This window comes from Myxine glutinosa, unplaced genomic scaffold, assembly GCF_964187855.1.
Source record: "Myxine glutinosa unplaced genomic scaffold, kmMyxGlut1.1 SCAFFOLD_2171, whole genome shotgun sequence".
Taxonomy (NCBI): Eukaryota; Metazoa; Chordata; class Myxini; order Myxiniformes; family Myxinidae; genus Myxine; species Myxine glutinosa.
This window is the reverse complement of record NW_027618266.1, coordinates 47693-75000: the sequence shown is the minus strand read 5'-3', so window position 1 is coordinate 75000 and position 27308 is coordinate 47693. Positions and strand designations below refer to the sequence as shown.

The following is a 27308-nucleotide window of genomic DNA, read 5'->3' as shown; positions in this document are numbered from 1 at the left end:
CTCACCATGTCCAGAAGCATGGAAACATGCCCCAGTTTCAACATTTTCACAGTTGTGACTAGTGGGATGCGGGGAGGCGAATAGGCATGGAGATTACAAATTTGAGGTATATCATATGCAAAGACATCTCCAGATTTGTCCGCCACCCAGAGTTGTGTGCTTGAGGGGTGAAATGTCAGGGCCGTACACTTCCTTCCAACTGACCTACAACAGAAAACACAATTGTGACAAATGCAACCAGTTAACCAAAAAAAGAAGACATTAATGAAGCATCGAGCAAAACATTCAATCAACATTGTCCAAAATGGAATAATGGTTTACGCTGTGATGAAGGATCAAACAATGAAATCGTACAAGACATCTTGTCTCGTGCAAAATGTCCCCAATTACTTTATACACATTGCAAAGCAAGAACACCAAGGTCTCCTCATTGTTACTCATTGAAGGTTTAGGTTTCAATGAAATTCAGAAAATTTAAACTTTTTAAATGGCCAATCAATAATCATTAATCATAATGAATGGTCGATGACAAAATGGTGGTCTGGTGTTTACAGCAACACTGGAACCTGTGTAAAAATGTCCAACAACGATGTTACCTAGTATACACCTCCATCCCATTTCAATAAATGAATCATCAAATTTTCAGGAAGGATCATCAATCAATTTCAGCCACCAAAAGAGGTCCATTCTTTTGGACTTATAGGCCTCACCATCAGCTGTGACCTCACCAGCAGCTCTGGGCTTGACCGTATTGCAGCAAAGCTGGATCCAAAGCCAGCCACCACCTGGACATCATCAGTAGTTCCAACTCATTCCTTGACTTGGAACGCACTGCTCTCCAGTCTTCCATGGACTGGTAGCTCAGTATCAAATCTATCTATCCTGGATTCAGTGGAATCTAAAGCATTATTGGAATTTCCCACGATGAGGCTGAAGCACAAGGTCTGTTGCCATTTCACTTTTTTTTGGCACCTCTCCTGTGGTTTTGCTCCTGCTCTCAGGGAACTGATTCTCCAACTCCTCTGATGCATGTTCTTCTAGTAAGCCCTTCCTGATTCAACTCAAAATATCCACGCTTCCTGCACACCATTCTTTTATTCCTCTTTTCTGCCATTTGTGGAAACGAGTTCCAGAGGTGGTTCAATCCCACACTCCCCTGCAGGGCCGGCATCTCATATCAACCTCCATCCCTGCCCACGATCATTCCTACTTTCATACTTGTAGGTTACTGTGTTTCCTCTCTCACCTTGCCCATTTGTTGTCTTGCTTGTGCCTACCTGTTGTGGGGCCACTCAGTATGTTGCCTTTTGCTTTCCATAACCTGCCTCTTCCATAGAGTCCAGATCTTGTGAACAAACTTTTGAAGACAAATAAAAAGCAATGTTTTGAAGACATTACATGTTAAAGAAATGGAAAACGTTACTGGCAAAGCAAAAACGTGCTCGTTACGGGTTTAACATTTAACATAACGTTACGTTACGGCTCGTTACGAGCTGTCTCGCCTGGGTTCAAATGTCGGCCCAGCTATACACTGTCATCCTGGTGTTTCACATCCAGTGTGATAAATCATGATCCAATCCCACAGATAGACGTTAATCTGGGTGCCCTGTCTGCCGGCATTAGTCAGCGTTTGCTAATGATCCCACGGTGTTCTTTGCGAAGAGTTGGAGAGTCATTGTCAGCACCATGAGCAAATTACAAATTCCAGCACCCTTAGTTGAGTACCCTGTGCCAGTGGCAACCTGTCCAGGATGGCAACCCGAACCAAAGAAACTGCTTCGGCAGAACCGACGCTCCATAATCAAGCATTGTGCAAAAGGCAAGACAAGTTGATGTATTACAAATCGAATATGTTCCAATTCAGGGCAATAGCACAAATAAAGCTATAATCAGCATTTTTACTCCCTCTGTCAACAGACTTCTGGTGGAATCACCAATTTTGGCCATTAAAAGCAAAAGCAACGTGGACATAGCAAAGCCACTCCAAAGTTAAACAGACGCTTGCCTTCACATACGTTAGATATTGTTACGTTTATGGGGTGTGCACCTAGAGCACCCCATAAGCCACTAGAGCCTGTGATTGATGCTGTGAAGAGGAACAGGTTGAGATGGTTTGGTCATGTGTTGAGGAAGGATGAAAGTGACTGGTTAAGAAGAGTGATGGAAATGAATGTAGTAGGAAGTAGAAGACGGGGAAGACCGAGAAAGACTTGGCTAAAGATGGTGGAAGAAGAAATGCGGGCAAGGGGGTTAACAAGGAGAGATGCAGAAAATAGGGCAAAATGGAGAAGATTGTCATGGGGACCGCAAGGCTAACCCCGGCTCTAGCAGGGAAAATGGCCTTAAAATGCATGTTGTGTGTTGTGTTGTATGGGGTGTGTACCCTGGTTTAGAATAGGTACACCGTATCCCTGCGTGTCGTAGGAGGCGACTAAGAGGGTTGGCGTCAGGAAGGGCATCCGGCCATAAAAACATTGCCTCACAAAGAGAACCATGACAATTACAACTACATATGGGCAGGGTACAGCCCGAAGTGGAGATCGGTTTCTGAGGTTTGAGACATGGAATGTAGGGACAATGACAGAGAGATCAGGAGAAGTGGTGGAAGTATTGAACAGAAGAAGAGTGGACATATGTTGTGTGCAAGAGACGAGATGGAAGGGAAGTGGTGTGAGAATGGTGAAGGGTAGGCAGGGACAGAAATACAAGTTTGTGTGGCAAGGGTGCCCGGAGGACGTGAATGGTGTTGGTGTCCTGTTTTCTGAGGAGTTTGTAGACAGTGTGGTGAGTGTAACTCGAGTAAGTGAAAGGTTGATGATGGTGAAAATGATGATTGGAAAGCTCTTGGTGAACGTCATCTCGGGATATGCTCTGCAGGTTGGTCGGAGCGATGAAGAGAAGGACAAGTTCTGGTGTGCAATAGAGAAGCTGATGGAAAACGTGAAAGATAAGGAAGTTGTTGTGGTAGGAGGAGACCTAAATGGACATGTGGGAAGGAGTATGGACGGTTTTGAGGGAGTTCATGGGGGTTATGGATATGGTGTGGGAAATCGATAAGGTGAAAGGATTTTGGAGTTTGCTGAAGGAGCTGATTTGTTGATTTGTAATACTCAGTTCCAGAAAGAGGATCATAAGCTTGTTACATACACATCAGGTGGGTCGACGACAACCGTTGACTACCTGATGGTGCGTAGGCGAGATAGGGGGCACCTCCGGGACACAAAGGTGATCCCGGGGGACGAGGCTGTTTCACAGCACCACTTGGTTGTCTGCGACATAAGGGTGAAAGGTGCGAAGAGAGCTCGGCGGGTGAAGTACCAACCGAGAATGAAGGTGTGGAGGTTGAAAGAGGTGACAGTAAGGGAGGCATTAAAAGAGAGGCTGAGCAGGGTAGAGGATGATGTGGTTGAGCTTGAAAGTGGTTGGATGTCAAGTTGTCAATGAAAGATAGTCTGTTGGGAGCCGTTGGTGAGGTAGGTGGATGGACAAAAGGACCACCGAGGCACTCAGAAACATGGTGGTGGGATGATGAAGTTGGAAAGAGGATTGACGAGAAGAGGAAGAGGTTCAAGGAGTGGCAGAAGGCGAAGGGTACGGGAGCAGAAAAAGCAGAGCATGAAAGTTATAAGGCAGCCACGAAGGCTGCAAAGAAAGAGGTAGCAAAGTTGCAGGAGGCATGTAGGAAAATGTTCGGAGAAGGCTTGGATTCGGAAGAGGGTCAGAGAGCAGTATTCAGGATTGCAAAGCAGATAGCAAAAGAGAGGTGTGATGTGATGGGGGTGAGTTGCTTGAAGGATGAAGTGGGACAAATTCGTTGTGGACCCAGATGGAATAAAAGGAAGATGGAAAAGATATATGGAAATGCTGTTGAATACAGAGAATGAATGGGATGGCAACATAGAGAGTAACCCAGCTTTAGGACCGGCAGAGAAGATAACTGAGAAGGAAGTTGAGGAAGCGATAAAAGCATTGGAGAGTAGAAAAGCGGGAGGGCCGACGGGAGTTGTGGGAGAAATATTGAAGACAGCATGAAGTTGGGGTGTGAATTGAATGACAGAGATCTGTAATCTGGTGGTGAAAGAAGGCCGCATTCCAGTGGATTGGGAACCGAGTACCCTCGTCCCTCTATACAAGGGGAAAGGTGACCCTCTGGAGTGTGGCTCGTACCGAGCGATAAAGTTATTGGAGCATGGAATGAAGGTATTGGAAAGGGTGTTGGAGAGGAGGATAAGGAAGAAGGTGAAGATCGACGAAATGCAGTTTGGATTTATGCCAGGAAGAGGAACGACAGACACGCTCTTTATTGTGAGGCAGTTGCAGAAGAAGTACATGGAGAAGAGGAAGAAGTTGTTTCTTGGGTTTGTTGATCTGGAGAAAGCATTCGATAGGGTTCCACACAAAGTATTGAGATGGGCATTGAGGAAGTTAGGAGTGGAGGAATGGTTGATCAGAGTAGTGATGGCAATGTACAAAAGAGCGCGCACAGCTGTAAGGACGAAGGACGGGAACAGTGGTGAGTTTGAGGTGAAGGTGCGAGTGCATCAGGGGTCGGTACCAAGTCCACTACTATTTGTAGCTATGATGGGGGTGCTGGCTCAGAACGTAAAGGAGGGTTTACCATGGGAGTTGTTGTATGCAGATGATCTGGTGTTGATTGCAAAAAGTATGGATGGACTGAAGGAAAAGATGAACGTATTGAGGAACTGAAGTGGAAGGAATGTATTGAGACAAAAGGTCTGAAGGTGAATATCGGAAGGACTAAGGTGATGGCAAGTGGTAAAGCATGTGGTGAGGTGGAAAGAACTGGGAAGTGGCCCTGAGCTGTGTAGGAAGGGTGTCGGAGTGAACTCCATTCAATGTACAATGTGCGCTGAGTGGGTTCATCAAAAATGCAGTGGTCTGAGGGTCATTAACTCGTGTGGTAGCTACATTCAAATGAAAGGAGTGCACAGAGGGGAGCTGCAGATGGAGGAAATGTTGAGTTGGATCTTGGAGACGGCGTGAAGCTGGAAGGTGTGAAAACATTTTGCTACCTCGGAGACATGCTGAATGGAGAAGGTGGATCAGACTCGGCAACGGTTGCTCGAGTGAGATGTCATGGAAGAGGTTTCGGGAACTGAGTGGCGTGCTGATGAGGAGGGGAGTGTCGTTGAAGCTGAAGGGAAAGGTGTATGCTGCATGTGTGAGAAGTGTTATGATTTATGGGAGCGAGACATGGGTAATGAACGTAGAGCAGCAACGAAGGCTGGAAAGGGTGGAAATGTGAATGGTTCGGTGGATGTGTGGAGTATCGTTGAGAGAGAGGAAGACAAATGATGAATTGCGAAAGATGATGGGAATAGAGCCTGTCATTGATGCTGCGAAGAGAAATAGGTTGAGATGGTTTGGTCATGTGTTGAGGAAGGATGAAAGTGACTGGTTGAGAAGAGTGACGGAAATGAATGTCGAAGGAAGAAGAGGATGGGGAAGACCGAGAAAGACTTGGCTGAATATGGTGGAAGAAGAAATGCGGGCAAGGGGCTTAACAAGGAGAGATGCAGAAAATAGGGCAAAATGGAGAAGATTGTCATGGGGACCGCAAGGCTAACCCCCGCTCTAGCAGGGAAAATGGCCTTAAAATGCATGTTGTTGTTGTTGTGTTGTATGGGGGTAGGTAAGAGAATACAGTACGGAAGGTAGAATTGAATAGAAATAGTATGGACCGTGTGATGTGTAGGAGCATTTTGATGTACATAAGCAGGAAAAATGTAGCTTAAGGTTGTGTTTAAATGTTCATCATAAGAGGGATGACGACATGCTAATTAGTAGTAGGGTTTAAGGTTAATTTCCCCTGTGCGTGAAACCGTCTGTGGCAATCCCTAACATTTGCAACAACCGCCGGCCAAGCTAATCACACTCGATGAACACATACAGGAGAGGCAGAGCTATCAGTGGTGCGGTGGGCGGGGGACAGGACCAGAAGGCCACACCTCCAAGTGACGCGTCCGGATAACCTGGGTGGAACACGAGGCGAGCTCGAACCTTCACGATTGGTGCTTGGTGAGCGTGCAAAGAAGAAGCTTCACTATTGGTGCTTGGAGAGTGCGAGCGGCAGCAAGAAGCTTCGCGATTGGTTGGGTGGAGAGAGCACGTTTTGGGTTCTTGCGAGGGAGAAGGAGGCCATTTTGTGCGGTTGGAGAGAGAGAGAGAGGTTTTCTGCAGGAATCGTGAGGGAGCTTGGACGGTTGGGCTCTCCGGGGGAGCTGGAGGCCGTGCTGTCCTTCCCCAAGCGGAGGAGAAAGGAAGAGGGCCGTTCGGGGGCTCGCCACAGCATCGATACAAAGCATTTTTCGGCGCAAGGCGTTCGCCATCGACATTTTCCCAGCTTCCCGCCCTGTTGGCTCCGGACACCCCCACTGCAGACCTCACCAACAGGACCCATTTTGGGGACAGCTAAATGCCGGAAAGGGAGCTTTTATTTTATTACTTTATCCTGTGTGTGTGGTTGTATCTGAGTGGAGGATCCTCACATTAGAATTTAGTTACCTCCTCTTTATTTCCGTTATTTTTGTCCACGCCTTATTTTCTTACAAGTCGTTATTGGTACATTTTTATTTGTCGTGTTCTTGGTTTGGGTTTCGGAATAAACCTGTGTTTGTGTCGTTAAATGCTTTGTGTCTCTTCCATCTCACGCGCGCAATACCTGCCATAATTGGGAGGTCGCCTCGGGAGTTAAGGCTGGTTCGGTTCATCTGTCCAAGGCTGGTGTTAACTAGCTGCAGACGCGACAATATTTGTAATATACTTGCTTGTCAAGCCGATCGGTAATTTTTCTTTTTGGTGATTTAATATCAACGATTTATTTAAAAGGAATAAAAAGTGCTTATCAATTCTGCTGAAACACCAATTATCATAGCAGGGTACACTGTGCACGCATGTATATGAAAAGGCCGTGGCTACGGTTTACACGTATGCAATGAGCAAACTTTAAACAACCCATCATATTGGTGTGAGTGTGTGCCACAAGAATGATTTAACAGACAAAATATCATTGATGTAGCAAAGATAATTCTTGCTGGAATCGCTATGGTCAGGTTTTAGCAAAGTGACCCGTATGCCATATCCACGGCATGTGCCTTCCTACCACAAGAAGACGAGTTTCCAAACGGGTATTGTGTCAAATAGAGCCACGTTGTGTCCGGATCCTGCTGCAAAGAAGCGGCAACAAGTGGAGAACTCGCACGGGTGGAAAACGTCAATCCTAGCAATAAATTAGGTGGGGATTAGTGTTTAGCCCATCTCCTTATGGTGATGAACTGTTAATTTCAACAACTACGAGTTACCAGAAATGAAATGATGGCAAGTGCATCTGTAACACACCGATATATATATATATATATATATATATATAGTATATATATATATATATATATATATATACACACACAGACTTGGCATTTAATATGGAATTTTTTTTTTTTTATTGACTTGGGTTTACTTTCTTAACTCAGTATATCAATCTGGTGAGTTTCTTTTACACTTTGGTGATTTATTTGTTAAAAGAAGCATGTCACTGATTGTCTGTCGCAGCAAGAAGTCAACAACAGGATTATATCACAAGTGGCGTGGCAAAATGTACGGACAGGTGCATTTAATGATTGGCTTCACAGTCGGGTATACAAGGGTTGTTGCGTTCTGTGTTAGTGGAAAACAACTGCTGCACGTCTCCAAAAATTATTGCCGCTTCTTCTGGAGATGGTCCGTCAACTCAACAATGTTGTTTGTCATGGAGTGGTGGCTTTACGAAATTACGGCATGAAACAGCGTGCTATTGCTCGGCAGTATGGCATCACTCAAGGTCAGGTGTCAAAGATCCTGAAACGAAATGCTCAGAGGGGTGTCCCTACTCCAATACCGAGGCCAGGACATCCCCGCAGAACCACAAAGAGGGATGATCGCCAGCTGCACCGGTTAGTCCGCAATGGCCGTACCAAGTCAGCTAATCGGCTTCGGGCTGAGTGGCAGCAACTGACAAATGTGCCTGTATCCAGAAGGCAAGTCAACCAACGACTGGTTCAAGCAGGCTATCGTGCCAGGCGACCCCTGAGAAAGCCACGTCTGACCAGACAACACCGCCAGCGCCGATTGCAGTGGGCCAGAGAGCACCGTCAATGGCAGCCAGGACACTGGAATCACGTGATCTTCAGTGACGAGTCTAGATTTCTGGTCTATCGTGCGCAGACAAGTGCATGGAGCCGACAACAAAGATTGTATAGTGCCAAGAGTCCAAGCTGGAGGTGGTGGGGTGACCGTTTGGGCTGCTTTTCATGCAGGGGGCAAAACTGACCTGGTTGTTCTGAATGGAAACCTGAACCATTTCAAGTACAGGGTCATTCTGGAAGAAACATTGCTTCCATTTGCTCGTGCAGCCTTTCGAGGAAACTTTGTCTTCCAAGATGACAATGCACAGCCTCATCATGCTCACATGATCCAACACTTTCTTGCTGACCGTGGTGTAGAGCATATGGAGTGGCCTGCCAAGTCCCCGGATATGAATCCGATAGAGAACTTGTGGGCAGAATTAACGCGTCAAATCGACCACTTCTACCAGCAGCCAACCTCTGTGCGTGAATTACAGCAGGCTATTGTCACTGCATGGCAAGCGATTCCTGTCCAAACCTTGGCAAATCTCGTGAACAGCATGCCTCAACGTGTACGTGCTCTCCTGAATGCTCGTGGGGGTTACACGAAGTACTGAACTGTAATTGTACTGTCCGTAATCCCAGTAGTAATTTAACTTTTGTTTTTGTTAAAAAAAAATTGGGCTAATGTGCAAAATAAAGAGATACACTGGAACCCCGCTATAACGAACACCAGTATTACGAACTTCCGGATATAACGAACGAACTTCCTGTCCCCCGCATATTTAATGAGATTCTATTGTTTAACGTAAGGCAAATCAATATGGTGACACCGTCCCGTAAACGCAAGATCTTGTCAGTTGAAGACAAGCTCCGTATCATTGATCGTCTCAGTCTTGGTGAGAAAGCAGCAAACCTTTCCAGAGAATACGGCATTCCTAAGAGCAGCATATCAACGTTTTGAAAACCCTGGACATCAAGGAAATGATTTATGTCACTGGAGAAGCCTGGGCTGATATAGCGCCGCCAATGGTCAACAAGTGCTGGAAGAAATCACTCGGTGCCGCCATTTATCCTGTTGATGATGCAGCCAATGAAGAAAACACCGATCCTGAGTTTGATGAGAGTGACGATGTCCTTTTATCGGAAATTGCCAGAGATTTACAGCACATTGCTGAAGTTAATGGCGAAGATTTGGATAATCTTGCAAGATTATGGGTGGACGTCGATGAAGACGTTCCCGTGACCAGTTCGATGACCGATGAAGAAATTATCGCCTCCGTTCGTGAAACAACACTGCAGTGTGACATCGAAAGTGACTGATGACACCAATGAACCACAAGAAGTTCCAGCAACATCTGATGTAATTGCCGGACTTGAAACAGCACTTTCCTGGTTTGAAGGGAAACCAGTCGACAGCATTAAAGTTTTACAGCTCCGTCAGCTATTATCTTATGCACGCAAAGAAAACGCCACCTCCAAGAGTAAACAATCCAAGATTACCAGTTTCTTCACGCAGTAAATTGAACATTCGATGAATATTACATGTACTTGAACATTTTATTTATGTACTTGAACATGTACATGTACTTGAACATGTACATGTACTTGAACATGTACATGTACTTGAACTTGAACAATGACATTACATGTACTTGAACAATATTACATGTACTTGAACAATGACATTACATGTACTTGAACAATATTACATGTACTTGAACAATGACATTACATGTACTTGAACAATATTACATGTACTTGAACAATGACACAACAGCAATGCTTTTTAAAGTTTTTTATTCGTACAATCGAACAATAAAATGTACATGAATGAACAATACAAAGTTTGTTGTTTTGCATATGAATAGGTGTGATAGTATGGTGATTCGTACGTTATTCAGTATTACGAACACTTCAAAATAACGAACTTTTTTTATGTCTCCCGAGCACTTCGTTATATCGGGGTTCCAGTGTACTTCTGGAAAACGCACAGAAGTTTAACACAGTACTGTCCATGAATTGAGTTCGATATCAGTTTACATCACTTTCAAGGATCAATTTATTTGTTTCGAAATGTCAAATGTGTTTTTTGTTTATTTTAAAGGTCACTAGCAAAATCTAGAATAATTTCAACATAATTCCAATGAACTTATGGTTCTAAGACATCTTGAAAAGTAAGTTCACCCCCACAAAAAAATATTCCATATTAAATGCCAAGTCTGTATATATGTATATATATGTATGTATGTATGTATGTATGTATGTATGTATGTATGTATGTATGTATGTATGTATATATATATATATAACTAAGAAATAGTAGAAACTCCAAAGTACGAGCAGGGCGTCTCATTTGTATTGAATAAATAATCGTTAGATTAAATAAGACGCGGACGTAGCTTCAGGACGTCGATCTTTAATTGTCGACAAGCTTTCGACCAACAAAGGTCTTTTCTGAGTCTACAAAAACAGCAGGCATGTATATCAGTCAAGTATGTATGGTGATATGTGTGTGAGATGTGTGATGTGTGTAGAAAATGCATACAGAAGGAAGAGCCACGCCAAAGTTCACTCACCAGCCCCAAGTTCAACGGAAGTGACCGTTTGCGTTACAGTTAGGGTGCACGTGCATATACAAATAGAGATATACATACATAAACACACAAGCATATATTCATATCCCATTTATATTCATATAATATATTTATATATTTATATAAATGACATATAAAGGTAGAATGAATGAATGAATGATGAATGAATGAATGAATGAATGGGTTACGGTTAACAATTTGATTGGGTTGATGTGGGAACATGCTTTAGTCATCAAAATTTATGCCATGAGGGACTTTTGTCCGAAGTTTGTGTATCCAAAAGGACTCACGTTTCAGAATCGTGGTGTGTGATCGATTTGTGATTGATTCAATGGCAGAGATCTGGATGTCATTTATAGAGTGATCCGGTTGATTAAAGTGTATCGTGTAAGGTAGAGATTTGCCCTGACTGGTGTGGAAGTTATTGATTTCTGACCGGGTGTTATTAAATCGTGTGTAGAGTGTATTCTCAGTTTTTCCAACATATTGTTTGGTGCACTTTTGGCAAGTGATTCGGTATATGATGCAAAAAAGACAAAGCCATGAACTACACTTCACTTACCTAAACGAATATAAACAACGAGGGATCGTACCTAAAGGTCTCCTCATTAAAAAACGATCTTGCTTCGCAACGCAAACCAATGATGACGTCATCACTGCACGTTGGAATCTACTGCTATGGAACACTGCTCAACAACTACTGGAGATTGTAATAACACAAGTAAAAATAAAATTAATCAAATTGAATGAGAACATCAGCCAAAAGAAGGAGAAGATGTGGAAGAATGTGAATCCTGGACAATACCACCACAGTAGGGGAAAAAGGTTGATACTGGGACACCCGCACCCAAGCCACTGGGACACCCAAAATGGGGCTTTTTGACTGGAAAAGGGGGTGAAAAGGCACAAAATCGCTGAAAAATGGCCCAAAAGTCCTAAAATCGTTGTTATTTTGCCCCAAATCGTGTGTTTTTTAAGGTGGGTTTTTGGGAAATCATGAACGTTTTTCCGCCATACACTCTGCTAGTTTCGAGTGGTGAAGCCGATAGGCTTCACCCTCGAAACGCGCCGTGTTTCGACGGGCAGATAGTGAAATATTGTTTGCGGTCCTTTGGTTCTTTGGTTTATTACCCCTCCTTACCAAGGATCCCCAGCTTATTATCCTCCTGTTTATTATCCCCCAGTCAGAGTTCCTCCTGCCCGGGGTCCCCCATGCGATTAGGTTCTCCCCGGCGACGGAATACCGGCAGAGCTTCGAAGAAGCGAACCGGGATTACGTCATGACCTTATAGCATCATGTATCGAGGCGATCCTTTGATTAATTATCCTTCTGTTTGGGATCCCTATGAGCAAATTAAATTTAGTAGATTATCTATACTTCCATTGTACATCCCCCTTTTAGCAAGAGGCATGATATCCAAAAGGAACCGATGTGTTCCCATCATTATTTAAATATCGTTTATCATCATATGCACCAAGTGCCTTCTTAAGAACTTTCTCGGAATATATTTTATGTTTATAACTTCTTATTCCTTTAATATTTATGTACACAACCTCCTTTGTATCCATCGTGTTTTTATAATCATCAAATCCGAGAGTTTGTTTTATAACCCCCTTCTTTATTCCCTTTAGCTTTTTACCAGTTTTGTTTTTTGTAATTCTTGTGAGTAAAATGAACCCAATATTTCTTCCTCATTCATATCATATAATTTGTAAGTCCAAGGGACTGTATCCATTACATCAATGATTTTAAATAATTCACGAGTCCATTTTTGTGTATAACCTTTCTCAAAATGGCTTTTCCATCTGTATATTCTTACAATATCACCAACTTTAAACTTGGGCTTTCTCAAATTAATCTCCTTTTCATATTCTAATTTTGTAAATGTTTCTGATGGTTTTGATTTTGTTGATGAATGAACTGTATTATTGTAATTATCTACAATATCCTGAATTAAATAGACCCATTTTTGAGAACCGAGTTGTGTGAATTTTTTATATAATTTCTCTTTTAAAGTACGATTAAAACGCTCAATAACAACTGCTTTTCCTTCATTAAAGGTGCTGTATAATTTAATACCCTTCCCCTTAAGAAATTTCATGAATATTTTGTTATAGAACTCTGTTCCCTCATCAGTCCATAACTTCTTTGGTTTTCTTTTATCCCTATCAAATATTAGCTTAAAGGCTAACATTAAAGTATAACCTCTTGTTTTTCAAAGGAACAACCCAAGCAAATCTACTCCTCAAATCAATAACGGTTAAAGCATACTTGTATCCCTTATCATTTTTTAGTTCGATTAAATCAGCGGACCATATGTGGTCGGTGTATTTAGAATAAACCTTCCTTCTTTTAAACTTTGTGATTATAGGTTTATGTAATTCATTAGCCAAAAGCTCCTCAGTCTTGATGACATCATTAGAGCCTAATAGTTTTTTGAGGGTGAATAACCAAGACCAAGTTTCAATTTAACACTTATCATTTTTTTCACAATAAACCTATCAACTTTCTCTCTCAATGTCGGATTTCGTATCAGACAAATTATACAACATTTCTCTGTCTGATTCATGTTTTTCATCCAATGTAGTGGTATCCCCATAAGCAATATCATGCTTCATACACACTTCATCAACCCTATTTTTTGGTCTGGACCAAGGTTTAGGATTGTCAGTCTCATCTAATCTTTTATCCAAGTTTGTTCCTGGACCACAGAAAGAATACCCTGGAAGGTGTAGTTCCCCAGGAATTCCAGTTGTTGTAAATTTACTTCCTGACAAAAACTTTTGTATATCCCCTCCACTTTTAGGTGAGATGAATTGACACTTTTTAGAACCACACACTTGACATATTCCTTTTTGATAAACTCTATTATTTTTAGCTTTAACATACAATACACTTTTAGATTTAGTTTTCTTTTTACATTTGAGACAATAACTCATATTTATTTATCAGAAAAATTCCGACAGAGTATCAAAACCTTTTTAGTTTTTAACATATACATTTCTATCTTAATTTTTAAAAAATAAAGAATCCTTAGAAATGTCTTCACTTTCTCCTCCATTTATTTACAAATAAAACTAACTAAAGTCAATACCACTTTCTCGTTTAGATCTCCTCCCTGAAATTGAACTCATCTCATCCGTTTTTAAAACCAATTTTTTCACAAGAGTCATTCTTTCTTTATTTTCCTCTTCGGTGCGTTGAGATCGATTTATTTGATGTAATACATTTAATCTTTTACGAATCTCACTGATTTCCATCTCCCTCTCCTCCCTCTCCTCCTCCTCCTTCTCTTCTTCAATTCCTTCCTCAGCCCTTACAACCCTTGAGCTTGAGCCCCAAATAATATTATACATATACTCATCTGGATTTTGAGATATTCTTGTATCTATAATTATTTTTCTCATAATAGGATACCAATAAGATTTGTTAACGATTTCTAAAAGAGTTTTATATTTAATAACTTTGAGAAGTTCATTTTTATTTAATACATTAAACAAGTCTCTATTTGTTGGTTTAACAATATCAGTATAAGGCCAGTTTTTAATGACAAAATTTCCATGTGTATGTTCCAATTCGTACGGTATGTAAAACCGAGCACCCTTTTCTTGTAGGTATCCTTGAATACAAAAATTATAATTCTCTTGTAGTCTTCTTCCTGCCATTTATGTATCAGAAATATATGTGAGATTAATATTATGACAGGTAATACCACCCCATCTTCCCACTACCAAATCGGTTTGTATTCCTCGGCTTTCTATCCTTATCTCATTACCTTCCTTCTTTGTCATGCGAATCATCGCTATACTATCATATATTTTTATTTTCTTAAAATCACGTATTTGTTGTTTACTAATTGTACTTCCACATAAATCCTCATCTTCACCAAGTGGATAATATTCTTCTTTACGAGACTGATTTAAATCATGTAGGTCTTCTAAGTTTATTGAAAAAGACCAATTATACCCTAAATCAGGCATATCATACCCCCATTTATTAATTCGAATATTAACTAAATGTCCTTCTTTATAAAATTCAATTGTAAGCAGGTAGTTAAATTCAATGAGGAAAGGTGTATGGTCAGTATAACCAGGTGTTGTGGTTGTAAATTTTACTTGTTTCACAAAACGTGCTGTTTTATTTAACAAGTGTGATAAATCACTGAATCTAATTAAGTCATTCGCATCTGTAGGGTTTGGATAATTGATTAATTTATAAGTATTCTTCATATTAATATTTTTACTTATACTATATTTTTGTCGTTCAGCCTGTGCCTTTGTATAATAATTTGATAAATCAATATCCTGGGAGGATTTTCCAAAGATAGAACCATCTTTTCCAACATAAGTCATTTATATTAGATTAAAAATGATATCATAAAAATTTTCATTATTGTTGAGTTGAAATAATACATATAAACATAATTGACCACAACATTTAGAATTAATTTCTTGAACTTGAAATGTTTGATAAACACAATTCTGTAAGAATTGTATTACTTCAACAGGTGGTGGCATACCATAACTATCAAAATAATATTTATCCTGACTATTATGAATACAAACCCAATGAGAACCATTCTGTGTGTCTAAATTCATAATAATATTCTTTGTATTCTTATTTATATGTATTAATTCATCTCTCATACAGATTACCACGTTATCAATTTTTAGTGTTTTACAATACTTAGATAGTTCTATATTTGACGTTGTATTCTTTCCAAATTGTTTAAACCATTTATCCATTTATTTATGAGAAAGATACAATCCATTACCCCGTTTAGTTAGTTTAACACCCGCTTGAGCAATAGAGGAAAGCATATCACCAACCAACAATCTAGCTTTATCAGGCAGTGGGTGAGCAAAATCTACAATTTGTTTCTCCAACTCCTTGTTATGTCTTTCCAATTCTTTTTGAGCTTTTAGTTGTGCCTTCCTTTCGTTAGCAGTTTTTACCGCTGCTGAAATACCACCAGTCAATGCTCCCGCCACACTTAAACCAGCAAATAAAGGAATTAGAAACGGGAGAAATCCTCCTCTTGACTCGTCTATTGAATATTTCTTTAACATAGGTTTCGTCATTTTAATTTTAAGTGATCCAACATCATTTAGTGTTTTTACTTGTGTGTGTGTGAGTAAAACATCAATTCTTACAGCTCCTTTTCTTTGAATTGTATTAACATTAATAATACAAGGCTTTTGATTTTGAATACAAGATGTTAATTTATTAAGATTGATTTGATTAACATATACCCCAACCATTTATTTATGAGAAAAAACCTATGTGATATTAATCATAACACCATTATCTGTATTAATCTGTAATTCTGTTTCCTCCAAAAGCAAACAATAAGCATCAACTTCTTCATTCTCCCCTCTTTCAATGTATAGAGAAGTATCCACTCGATTAGACTTTATAGTTTCCTTTTGAGAACTCAGGTCAATTGCGTAGATTGTATATAAACCTTTAAATGCAACCATATCCAAAATAGGATCATTATTACCATTACTTTCACACACCTTTTGGTAGGACTTGTAGGCTTCCGCATAATCATTTTTTTCCCAATCAATTTCCAATCTATCTCGCGGATAAAATGTGCCATCAAGAGAAACCCGAAGTTGTTTCACCTTAGCATTATCACTCAGCGCATTATTCTTATTAGTACCGTCCTCTCCATCTGGTTTTTTAAAAATGAGCCAGAGGTATCGTGGCTTTCCTTGAAGAACACCCAAATTCCAAGTGTAGGTAGTGTGTTCCAGTTTAACGTGTTGACATCTTCTTTTAAGGTATGATACATTTAGCGGTTTCTTTGAGTTAAGTCTTTTATTTAACATCTCTTCCGTTTTAAGATTAGGAGTATATTCACTGATATACCAACACAAATCATTAATAACAAATTTATTGTTGTCTCCAAAAGCATTTTCATCCCCAAAAAGCAACCTATTTACATTATCATTCCTTTGTAGTTGAAATCTAATTTTAAGACCATACAAAACTTTATCATAATCGCAAAATCCAAATATACCTTTCAGAGGTACTGCTACGGTAAAACTATTCACTGCTTTTGTTTCATCATTATACATTGACTTCCTTTGACTATAACCAGGGTCTGTGTTTGTTCCCGTTGACATATCAGGAATAAAGCCTTCAACAGCTCCCTTACCCATTCTATCACCAAACGAATATAGTGTAAATTTCATCATTTCAGATGTAGCAGAGACATAATCAACCGCTTCAACCTCTTGTGTTCCAATATACAGGCGGACACTGTCAAACATTTTCCAGAAGAAATCATTTACGAGTGTAGCATTAGTATTATTCGCAGCCTTAGTGAATTTAAATTTACACAGCAAGAAACTATCAGCTATATTCAAGTAAGTTTGTTGATTATTTATTTCAAAACTTTTTGTTCCGTTTGAATTCCAGTCGGTTCCTGTAATAGCATTTACCTTAAAATAGTCTTCCTTTTTAGTAGAGTTTGAAATGATAATCGTATCATCCAAATCATAGATACTATCAATCGCTTCCATACTTGTATTTATATAGTATTAAAATTGTTGAAACCCTGACCCAAGTATTTTAATGATTTTTTGTCGTTCTTGTGAAGATAGTTGAGTTTTACCTTTTTTAATTTCTTTGATTGCTTGTAATTTATGGGACTCCTTTTGAGCATCTTTTATACTCTTTACAACACCCGCTACATTTCCCATGAGAGAAGCAGTTGAACCAATTAGGTCTTTATGTTTAAGAATGGTTGAACCAATACCCATTAGAGTATCAATTATCCCATCTCCTTTATTTCGAAATTGATGACCCACACCCCGTTGTCTCTTAGGTTTATAGTATCCTTTACCCACATACCTTGTATAGTCTGGTGAAAGGAACATGCCCTCCCCTGTAATTATTTTATATTTTCCCAACTCGTGTTTTCTTACAATAACCATTATTTATTTATTGAAAAACTTCACGTAGGTGAATTCTGATGGATATAATTTCATCATTAAAGGATATCATACGATTATCTTGGTCGGTTATCCTAAAATTTACTCTGTATATGGTTTTTCCTGACACAGGTAAATAGACAAGATTTTTTGGTTCCATATTAAATTTATAACCAATCGGGGTTGAGTATGCACTGAATGAAAATATTGTATTTGTTCTTATTCCATCGTTATAAGCACCATCAATCAAATCACAATGAATTAATACTGAATTTATACCGGAGGATATTTGGATAACATTATCACTGTAAAACGTCCCGTTATTTTCAATCTTTTTTGAAGAGAAACCCAATAGCTCTCTGAACGAATTTTCAATCGTGAAATCAACTTTATAATTATTTTTCAGTTTAATAGTTGATTTTGAAGTGTGTGTTTGAATATCTATTACAATATTTTTTGGTTCATCACCTTTTTCTTTCATAAGGCGAGAGACTTCTGAAGATATTTGAGAAATCTCGTAAGCTCCAGGTGAAACGGTTAAAGTTTTGTAGGCAGTGCCTGGATTATAACTAAACTTGTTGTTTTTTTCTGTGATATTAAAAAGGGTATTGTAAGTTTCCATTGACAACAAAGATGCCTCATATGAGGTAAGGGGGTCAAGTTGTAGTGGGTAAGGGAATGAAGCTGTGTAATCGCTCGTTGTGAAATTAAAACTAAGAATTGTGCTTCTCATCTTATTTAATATCTAATAAAATATCTTTGTATTGACATTTATTAATTATTTTCATGTTCATCAACTGATCTAAAATGGCTGAGGATTCATTAAAACAATTGTTGTTTCCAGCCTTCTTACTACCTAACAACAATAATAGCCTATTAACTAATTGTGATGGGTCATTTGGAAGAAAACTAACACCCGAACCAAGCTTACTTAAAGCATCAATAATATGTTTCTCCTTCTCGTTCTTCTTACTTTTACCAGCAACAGAAACTCCATAATCAAGTGCATTTAGCAACTCAATATATACCCTATCTTCCTCTCTTTCCATATCAAGTGGTTCCTCAAAATATTTTGAACCGCTGAATCCGGGGTTTGTTAGAAGAAACATTAATCTTGGAGTTAATTTAACATTTGGTTGAGTAGAACTCAAGAACATCAATTCATCATTAAATATCAATACCTTTTCTTCCACAAGATGAAACACTGCTGGTTCTTCTGTTGGAATGAGACCTGCTCTGGTTTTTGAACCCGCCGAATATTCATTGTTTTGAAGAGCTTCCACAACATAATTAGGGGGTTGATTTACCTGCTCAAGTTTCCGAAATAATTCTTCATCATTATATTCTAATTCACCAAGTTCTTGTTTTGTTATCTGACTAAAATCTTTGAGCATTTGAAGTTTTTTCGGAGTAAATTCTACCGTGGGAACTGTAGGTGAGTGTTGAGTTTTCAAAAGTGGTTTAAAGAATTTCTCTTGTTTTCTTTCAAAGGCTTCTTCACCAGTTAGTTTCTGTTTCCGTTTCTTCTTTATCTCTTCCTGTTGTTTAACAACTTTTGAAACTAATTGTTGATGTTCCTTAAACTTTCTTTCTCTTTCTTCGGTATTCATTTAGTATTGAAAAATATCATTTAGTATCTCATCTTGTTTCACAACAATATATTTATATTTTCCAATCGTGTGTTTCATATAATTTTCAAATTCTTTTTTACTACATAACGTAGAGCAATTATCTCTCCAAAAATTATTTACATCTATTGAATTTAACTTAAATAAAATAAAAGTATTGGCATTGTTTCTTATTGAGCGTCGAGGGAGTTGAAAATATGATTGACTAAGATATATACAATTACAAGAAGAATGTCTCCCTCTTGTATAGTAGCTATCCATTACTGTTTGGTTTCTCTCATTAACACAATCATCAAAGATGACGAGGTTCTTTTTTGATTTATCTAAATCTTGAGGTGAAGGTATATCATCCGTATTATCACTGAGAATACAAGTTATGGGTTTCGATTTTGATTTCTGTGTATCACAAAATAATTGTATTATATCATCAATATTATAATCATTTAGTTTGTTTTGAAGTTTAAATAAACCGATAATGTCTTCCTTTTTAAGACCCGCATTAAAACCCTGTGAGAGTAGTTGATACTCGGGTTGAAAACTTGACTTTGTAAAAATTATTAAATTATCATAATCTAAAAAATTAGGACCAAGGAGCATCTTTAAAAGTAAACAGGTTTTTCCACATCCGCTTGAACCAACTATTAGACATCTCAATGAATTTGGAATGTTTTTATGGTTATTAAATTTTATCTTATTTTCCCAAACGGGTAAAAAATCATTCATTTATATATTTGGAAAACAAGTCATCTAACTTTTTTTGAACTATTTGAGAAACTCTATATTTTATCCTGAGTTCAGGTTTAATTTCAAAATAATTCATTATTTTATTTATGTAGTATCTTGTATTAACATTTCCATTAAAATTATTTTGAATAATAAATATCATTAAACCCTTATACATTTCCTCAATACAATTAGTCTCTTCCCTTGAAAGAAATGGTGTATTATCATCACAATACTTAACATTCATCTCTCTTATTAATCTTGTAAAGTAATTCATTTTTGGTTCTAATTTAAAAGAGTTATATATTTTTTTATATTTCTTATTATCATTAATTAAAATTAAATCACAGAAAATACATTGTTTATATGAATCCTCATTATTAAGCCCTATTCTATCACAAGCCGGACAATTCTCTAATTTATCATATGGAGAGTCTGGAAATTCTAAATATCCTTCAGAACTTATCATATTTATGTGGTAAATTTTTACTTAAACTAAATGCAAGTTTATTCACTAATAAATACAATGTTTCACAACACAAAAGACCAATTTCAATCTATTACCGAAGGTTCTATTCATTGTGTCAAAGATGTAAAGTTGAACAAAGATAAATATGGTAATTTTTGGGTTTATCCCGAATTAAATGATAATATTAGTCCATCAATTATGTTTAAAGGCCGCGGATTTTCTATTCCAGCTAAAAAATCGATAAAAGTCCATTTGGATCATGTCTCCCCCCTTCTAATGGCTATTTATGAAAAGATTGGTGAAAAATTGGACGCCACTTCTTTGGAACTTAATGATAAGACCATCGACTCAAGTAAAGGAGATGTATGTATATTTTTTAATAAAACAGATATTGATGTTAATAATAAAATCATAACCGGGGAGATGACATTTAGGTCAATGATAATTAAAGATTATTTGAAGATAACTTTTAATGTTAAAAATATTATTATCCAAAAGGATATTGAAAGAAAAATTATTGGGCTCGATGGAAATGTAATTTAGTTTAAGTAAAGTTTTCATATATAAATGGGGCACACAATTCAAAACACAATTGATTTCTTCAGCGGAATTCTCAGAGATCCTCTTGAAAAAACTGATACGTTATTGAGCCACTCTCCTCCAAGATATTTGGAAAGAAGCTCAATTAAAAATATATCTGATTTAAAATGGTCTGTTGGAGAGATTCATTTTCAGATGTGTAATAAAAAATTTATTAGTGTTGATACAATAATTATTGATCAAATTAAAAAAGCTTTCAATTTGCTAACCCTTAAACAAAAAACATTTTATGATAAAACTATGGGAGGGTCTTTTGGATTCACATTTATGAATAAAGTTAAAGATACTTGCGGCGGTTATTATTTAAAAGATTATGTTGACCATCTTATTGGTGAGATGGTTTATTGTAATTTTGAAGGCATCATGCATCTATCAAAAATTGAAATAGATCATAAGGAAAGAAATTTTACTTTAATGTTTAATTTAGACAAATTTATACGCTTGTATTCAGATCAACCAGTTCAACCATATCCCAAAGAAGAAAAAAGACAAACGGCTTATGATGATTATCAAGATTATTTGGAAGAAGAAAACTCTAAAAGAATTTTAAAAATATATATAATTAAAAGTGGTTCGCTAGAAACATATACACGTCTTCATCCAAATTCACCTCTACCATCTGACTCTGAAGAATCAGACTATGAATTATAGCCCTATAAATATGAGTAATTACGATTTAGAAGATTTTTTAGATTCATGGTCTGAAGATCTCACAAGTCATGATAGTGATGGAGAAACAATTGGGGATGAAGATTCCTATGATTCTGATAGCCTGTGCTCAAATGATGAATATGAATCAAGCTTTATTGATGATGACACAACGAGTGATTTCTCGAGCTTCCTTGAATCTCAAAGTTCTGAGTCAGATTAAAAGTTGGCTTGGTGCCAAATGTGCGTGGCTTTAAGAAAAGATTCATAGTTAAATGAGTGCCAAAATCTCACGAGATTGTTCACCTATAAATATGACTTTTTGTGAAAAATGCAACGTGTCAGTTAAGTTTATTTATCAACATAATAAAACTAAAAAACATCTTGGGGTAAATAAGAATGATTTAGTTGGACAGGAAAAAATAAAGTGTGAGCCTTGTAAAAAATTTATAAATAAATCTAGTTTTAAAAGACATTTAACCACTGCTGGTCATGCAAAAAAATTAGCTCCCCCCTCATTAACCATGAGATGCAACAAGTGCCAAAAAGATATTCTAAAAGCTGGATATAAGATACACCTAAAAACTGCTTCTCATCGGAAAAAATTGTTTAGTGTTTCTAGACAAGACAACGCATTTAAGAACCACGTTAAAATTATAAGATTTTCTTTTGATGAATCAGATACAGATAATTTTAATGAAAACTTTGGGAATATTAGACCTGAACTTAGGAAATTCTTTGAAAAAACTTTTAAGGAAATGGGTCCATTTAAATATTATTTTGGGATAAACTATAAATCAACAAAAGATGGGGAGACTCATGATATTTATAAGAGGTGTGATAATAAATATATTGTAAATGCTAATGAAAATTTTGAAGATTTTAGAGAAGATTTACACCCCGGGTTAGAAAGCCATGATTATAGTGGTTGGGATGCAATGCTTGGTGTACAAAGTGGAGGGGTTATTGGTGGAACAAACTCTGTTGATGTTCATGTTGTTAGCTCTGGGCCTCTTAGTGGATCATCTTACATTGATCTTCCACAAAAAATTAGGGGGAAACAGGCTATAATCAATATAAAAAATAATGATAATAAATGTTTTATCTGGTCTATTCTTGCACATCTTCACCCAGTTGACCATGGGAAAAATCCACATAGAGCTTCAAAATATTATAAGTATGAGAATGAGTTAAAATTGGGAAATATTCAGATGCCGATGAAAGTTAAAGATGTAAAGAGATTTGAAAAGTTAAATAACATGTCTGTTAATGTTTATGGGTTAACTGATAATTTGAATGTTCAACCAATTTATTTCTCAAGAGATCTGAAGACAATAAATATTAATCTTCTTTTGATAAAGGATGGAGATAATTCACATTATGTACTTATTAAAGATTTTGCAAAGTTAGTAAGAACACAGTTAACAAAGAGAACAAACAAAATTCATGTGTGCCCAAGATGTCTAAATTGGTTTAAGACAAAGGAGCGGTTAGGAAGACATTCTAAATATTGTAGTGAACATAAATCAACGGTTGTTAAGATGCCAGATAAGGGTTCTTCAATTTATTTTAAAGACACAGAGAAAACAATTAAACACCCATTTGTTATATATGCTGATTTTGAGAGCATCCTACAAAAATGTAATGATGGTGGAAAATATCAAGAGCACATTCCTTGTGGTTTCTGTTATTATATTAAATCTGGAATTGGTGATGAATTAAATAAAGTAGTTGGATACCGGGGGCCAAAGGCTCCTGAAAAATTTGTAGAAAATCTTGAAAATGATTGTATTCGATTAACAAAAATTATAATCATGGAGAATAAAAAAATTAAAGAAAAACCAAAGTTTATACCTGTGTTTCTACATAATAATTCTCATTATGACACACATCTTTTTATAAGAGAGTTGGCAAAAACGACTGGAAAAATAACAGCAATTCCAAGTACAGATCAAAATTATATTTCTTACACAAAGATAATCCCATCAAGTCCATTAACCAAAATAAGATTTCTTGACTCCTTTAAATTTATGGCAAGTGGTTTGGGAAATCTTGTAAACAATCTAAAGTCATTTCCTAATCTTGAAGGAGCTTTTGAAAACACAAATTTATTAACTCAAAAGGGAATTTATCCATATGACTACATGGATTCGTTTGAAAGGTTCAACGATACACAGTTGCCAAGCAAAGATGATTTTTGGAATGAACTCAACAATATTGGGATAACGGATAAAGAATATGAACACGCTCAAAATGTTTGGAAAGAACATGGGATTAAAAACATGGGGGGTTATCATGATTTGTATTTGAAAACGGATGTCCTTCTTTTGGCTGACGTTTTTGAATCATTCCGTGATATTTGTTTAAAGGGATATGAACTAGACCCAGCACATTATTTTACATCTCCAGGATTAGCATGGAGCGCAATGTTAAAGATGACGAAACAAGAAATTGATTTAATTACAGATGTTGATATGCTCCTAATGATTGAGAAGGCAAAATGTGGAGGAATTTCCCAGGTTTGTAAAAAGAGATATGCGAAAGCAAACAACAAGTATCTTCAAGATTATGATTCCAAGAAAAAGAGCTCTTTCTTGATGTATTATGATGCGAATAACTTGTATGGTTGGGCAATGTCCCAAGCTGTTCCATATGGTGGGTTAGAATGGGTTCCAAAGAAAGATGAACAAGAAGTTTTTAATGAGCTATTAAATAACACGCAAGAGGATCTTGATGATTGGAAGGTTGGGTATTATTTTGAAGTCGACTTAAAATACCCAAAAGAACTCCATTCAAAACATCAGGATCTTCCATTTGCTTGTTCAAAGGGTACGCCTCAAAAAGAATGGTTGAGTGATTATCAAAAGTCATTTAATGTTAAGACAACAACAGAGAAACTTTTAACAACATTATTTGATAAAAAGAATTATGTTCTCCACCAGAGAAATCTTCTTCAGTGTATCAATAACGGATTAGTTGTGGAAAAAATTCATAGAATAATAAAATTTAAGCAGAGTCATTGGTTGGCAAAATATATTGACTACAACACTCAGATGAGAACAAAGGGAACAACTCCATTTGAGAAAGATTTTTATAAGTTAATGAATAATTCAGTGTTTGGTAAGACGATGGAAAATGTTAGAAATAGGAGGGATATCAGATTAACAACAACATGGAAACAGACCTCTAGGTTAATCAACAAGCCAAACTTTGCTAGTATAACAATTTTTGATGAAAACTTTTGTGGGATCAATATGCTAAGGGAAGAAATTAAAATGGATAAGCCGATCTACATTGGGACTACAGTTCTTGATTTATCAAAGTCCTTGATGTATGATTTTTATTATAAGAATCTGAAACCAAAATATAATGAAAAAGTTGAGCTGATGTATATGGACACAGACAGCTTTATATTGGATATCAAAACTGATGATGTTTTTAAAGACATGATAAATAATTCTGAAGTATATGACACGAGTAATTACCTTGGGTTTAAAGATGGGAGGAAAGAGGCCTTCTCAAAAGCCAATGAAAAAGTTATTGGAAAATTTAAAGATGAACTTGGAGGAAAAATTATGAGTGAATTTATTGGCCTTAGAGCAAAGTCATATGCGTATAGATATTTTGATGGGGATAAACTTGAAACTGGTAAAAAGCTAAAGGGAATAAAGAAGGGGGTTATAAAACAAACTCTCGGATTTGATGATTATAAAAACACGATGGATACAAAGGAGGTTGTGTACAGAAATATTAAAGGAATAAGAAGTTATAAACATAAAATATATTCCGAGAAAGTTCTTAAGAAGGCACTTGGTGCATATGATGATAAACGATATTTAAATAATGATGGGAACACATCGGTTCCTTTTGGATATCATGCCTCTTGCTAAAAGGGGGATGTACAATGGAAGTATAGATAATCTACTAAATTTAATTTGCTCATAGGGATCCCAAACAGAAGGATAATTAATCAAAGGATCGCCTCGATACATGATGCTATAAGGTCATGACGTAATCCCGGTTCGCTTCTTCGAAGCTCTGCCGGTATTCCGTCGCCGGGGAGAACCTAATCGCATGGGGGACCCCGGGCAGGAGGAACTCTGACTGGGGGATAATAAACAGGAGGATAATAAGCTGGGGATCCTTGGTAAGGAGGGGTAATAAACCAAAGAACCAAAGGACCGCAAACAATATTTCACTATCTGCCCGTCGAAACACGGCGCGTTTCGAGGGTGAAGCCTATCGGCTTCACCACTCGAAACTAGCAGAGTGTATGGCGGAAAAACGTTCATGATTTCCCAAAAACCCACCTTAAAAAACACACGATTTGGGGCAAAATAACAACGATTTTAGGACTTTTGGGCCATTTTTCAGCGATTTTGTGCCTTTTCACCCCCTTTTCCAGTCAAAAAGCCCCATTTTGGGTGTCCCAGTGGCTTGGGTGCGGGTGTCCCAGTATCAACCTTTTTCCCCTACTCACCACATAATGTGCTCATTCAATGATAAGCTAATGGCTGCTAAACACGACATTGTTAAAGTTAAGGAAAGGAAACTTAAACGTGATGAAATGTTATGCAAGCATATAAAACCATCTCAAGAGAATACACCCATTGCAAACAATAACAAGGTAACTCCAACCACCACTCCCAACCACTTTTCTCCAACCACTTCTGACCAACCACTACAACCACTTCCAACCACTTCTCCACCACTTCAACCACTCCATCTTCAACCACCCCAACCACTCCAACCACTTCTCAAACCACTTCTGACCAACTTAAGCATAAACACAAAAATCGACATTATCGTAAAAAACAATACACAAACCGCAGACATCATTACATGCAGAACCGTTCCTCCATGGAAATGAACACAGCTGAGGTTGAAAATAGTCAAACCAACAACAATAGAACTTCTACTGCAACCAAACTTGTAGATCTACCTAAACTCGGGATCATCAATCTTTCCAATCATTCCCTCAGTGAGGCGGAAATAAACCTGCTCTCTAAGGGTTTAAAATTTTGCCCAATCGCTCCACAAATAGACCAATTACAATTGAAAGAAGATTTAAAAGATTTCTGTAGGCGAATGACATTAAAGGCACACTTTGCTAAAGTACACCCAGCACCATCAACGCCACAACAAACAACACCAACAACCACGCATACAATCACATACACCGATACTAATACACCATAACTCACTTTACCTAAACCAAAAAGCACCTGGACACCACGTGTTGACAATCCATATCTACATGTCTATATGGAACAAGTGAGCAATGAAATTGAAAAGGTGGCACAAAAATATAATTGTTCCAGACATAAGGACAATCTTACAAAGGCAGAGCGACGAGCACTTCACAATCTCCAAAACAATGAAAAGATAGTCATAAAGCCAGCAGATAAAGGTACTGGCATTGTCATTATGTCGACTACCGATTACGTTGCAGAAGGTAATCGTCAACTACATAGTGATACTTACAAAGAGCTCCCATCCGACCCTACCCTTTTACATCTTGAAGAGGTTACAAAGGTAGTAGATTCTATTCGGGTGGATAAAACCATCAAATCTCGCTTGG

General features: G+C 37.6%; 1 protein-coding gene across 1 annotated transcript in view; it reads right to left on the bottom strand.

Moving 5' to 3' along the window:
* LOC137438946 (WDR4 tRNA N7-guanosine methyltransferase non-catalytic subunit) overlaps positions 1-27308 on the bottom strand; it is a gene marked incomplete at its 3' end in the record, with an annotated part of 45781 nt that overhangs the window by 1016 nt on the left and 17457 nt on the right. The window contains 2 exon segments of the mRNA XM_078769352.1: positions 6-204; positions 7124-7240. Coding sequence (XP_078625478.1) covers positions 6-204; positions 7124-7240 — 316 coding nt within the window.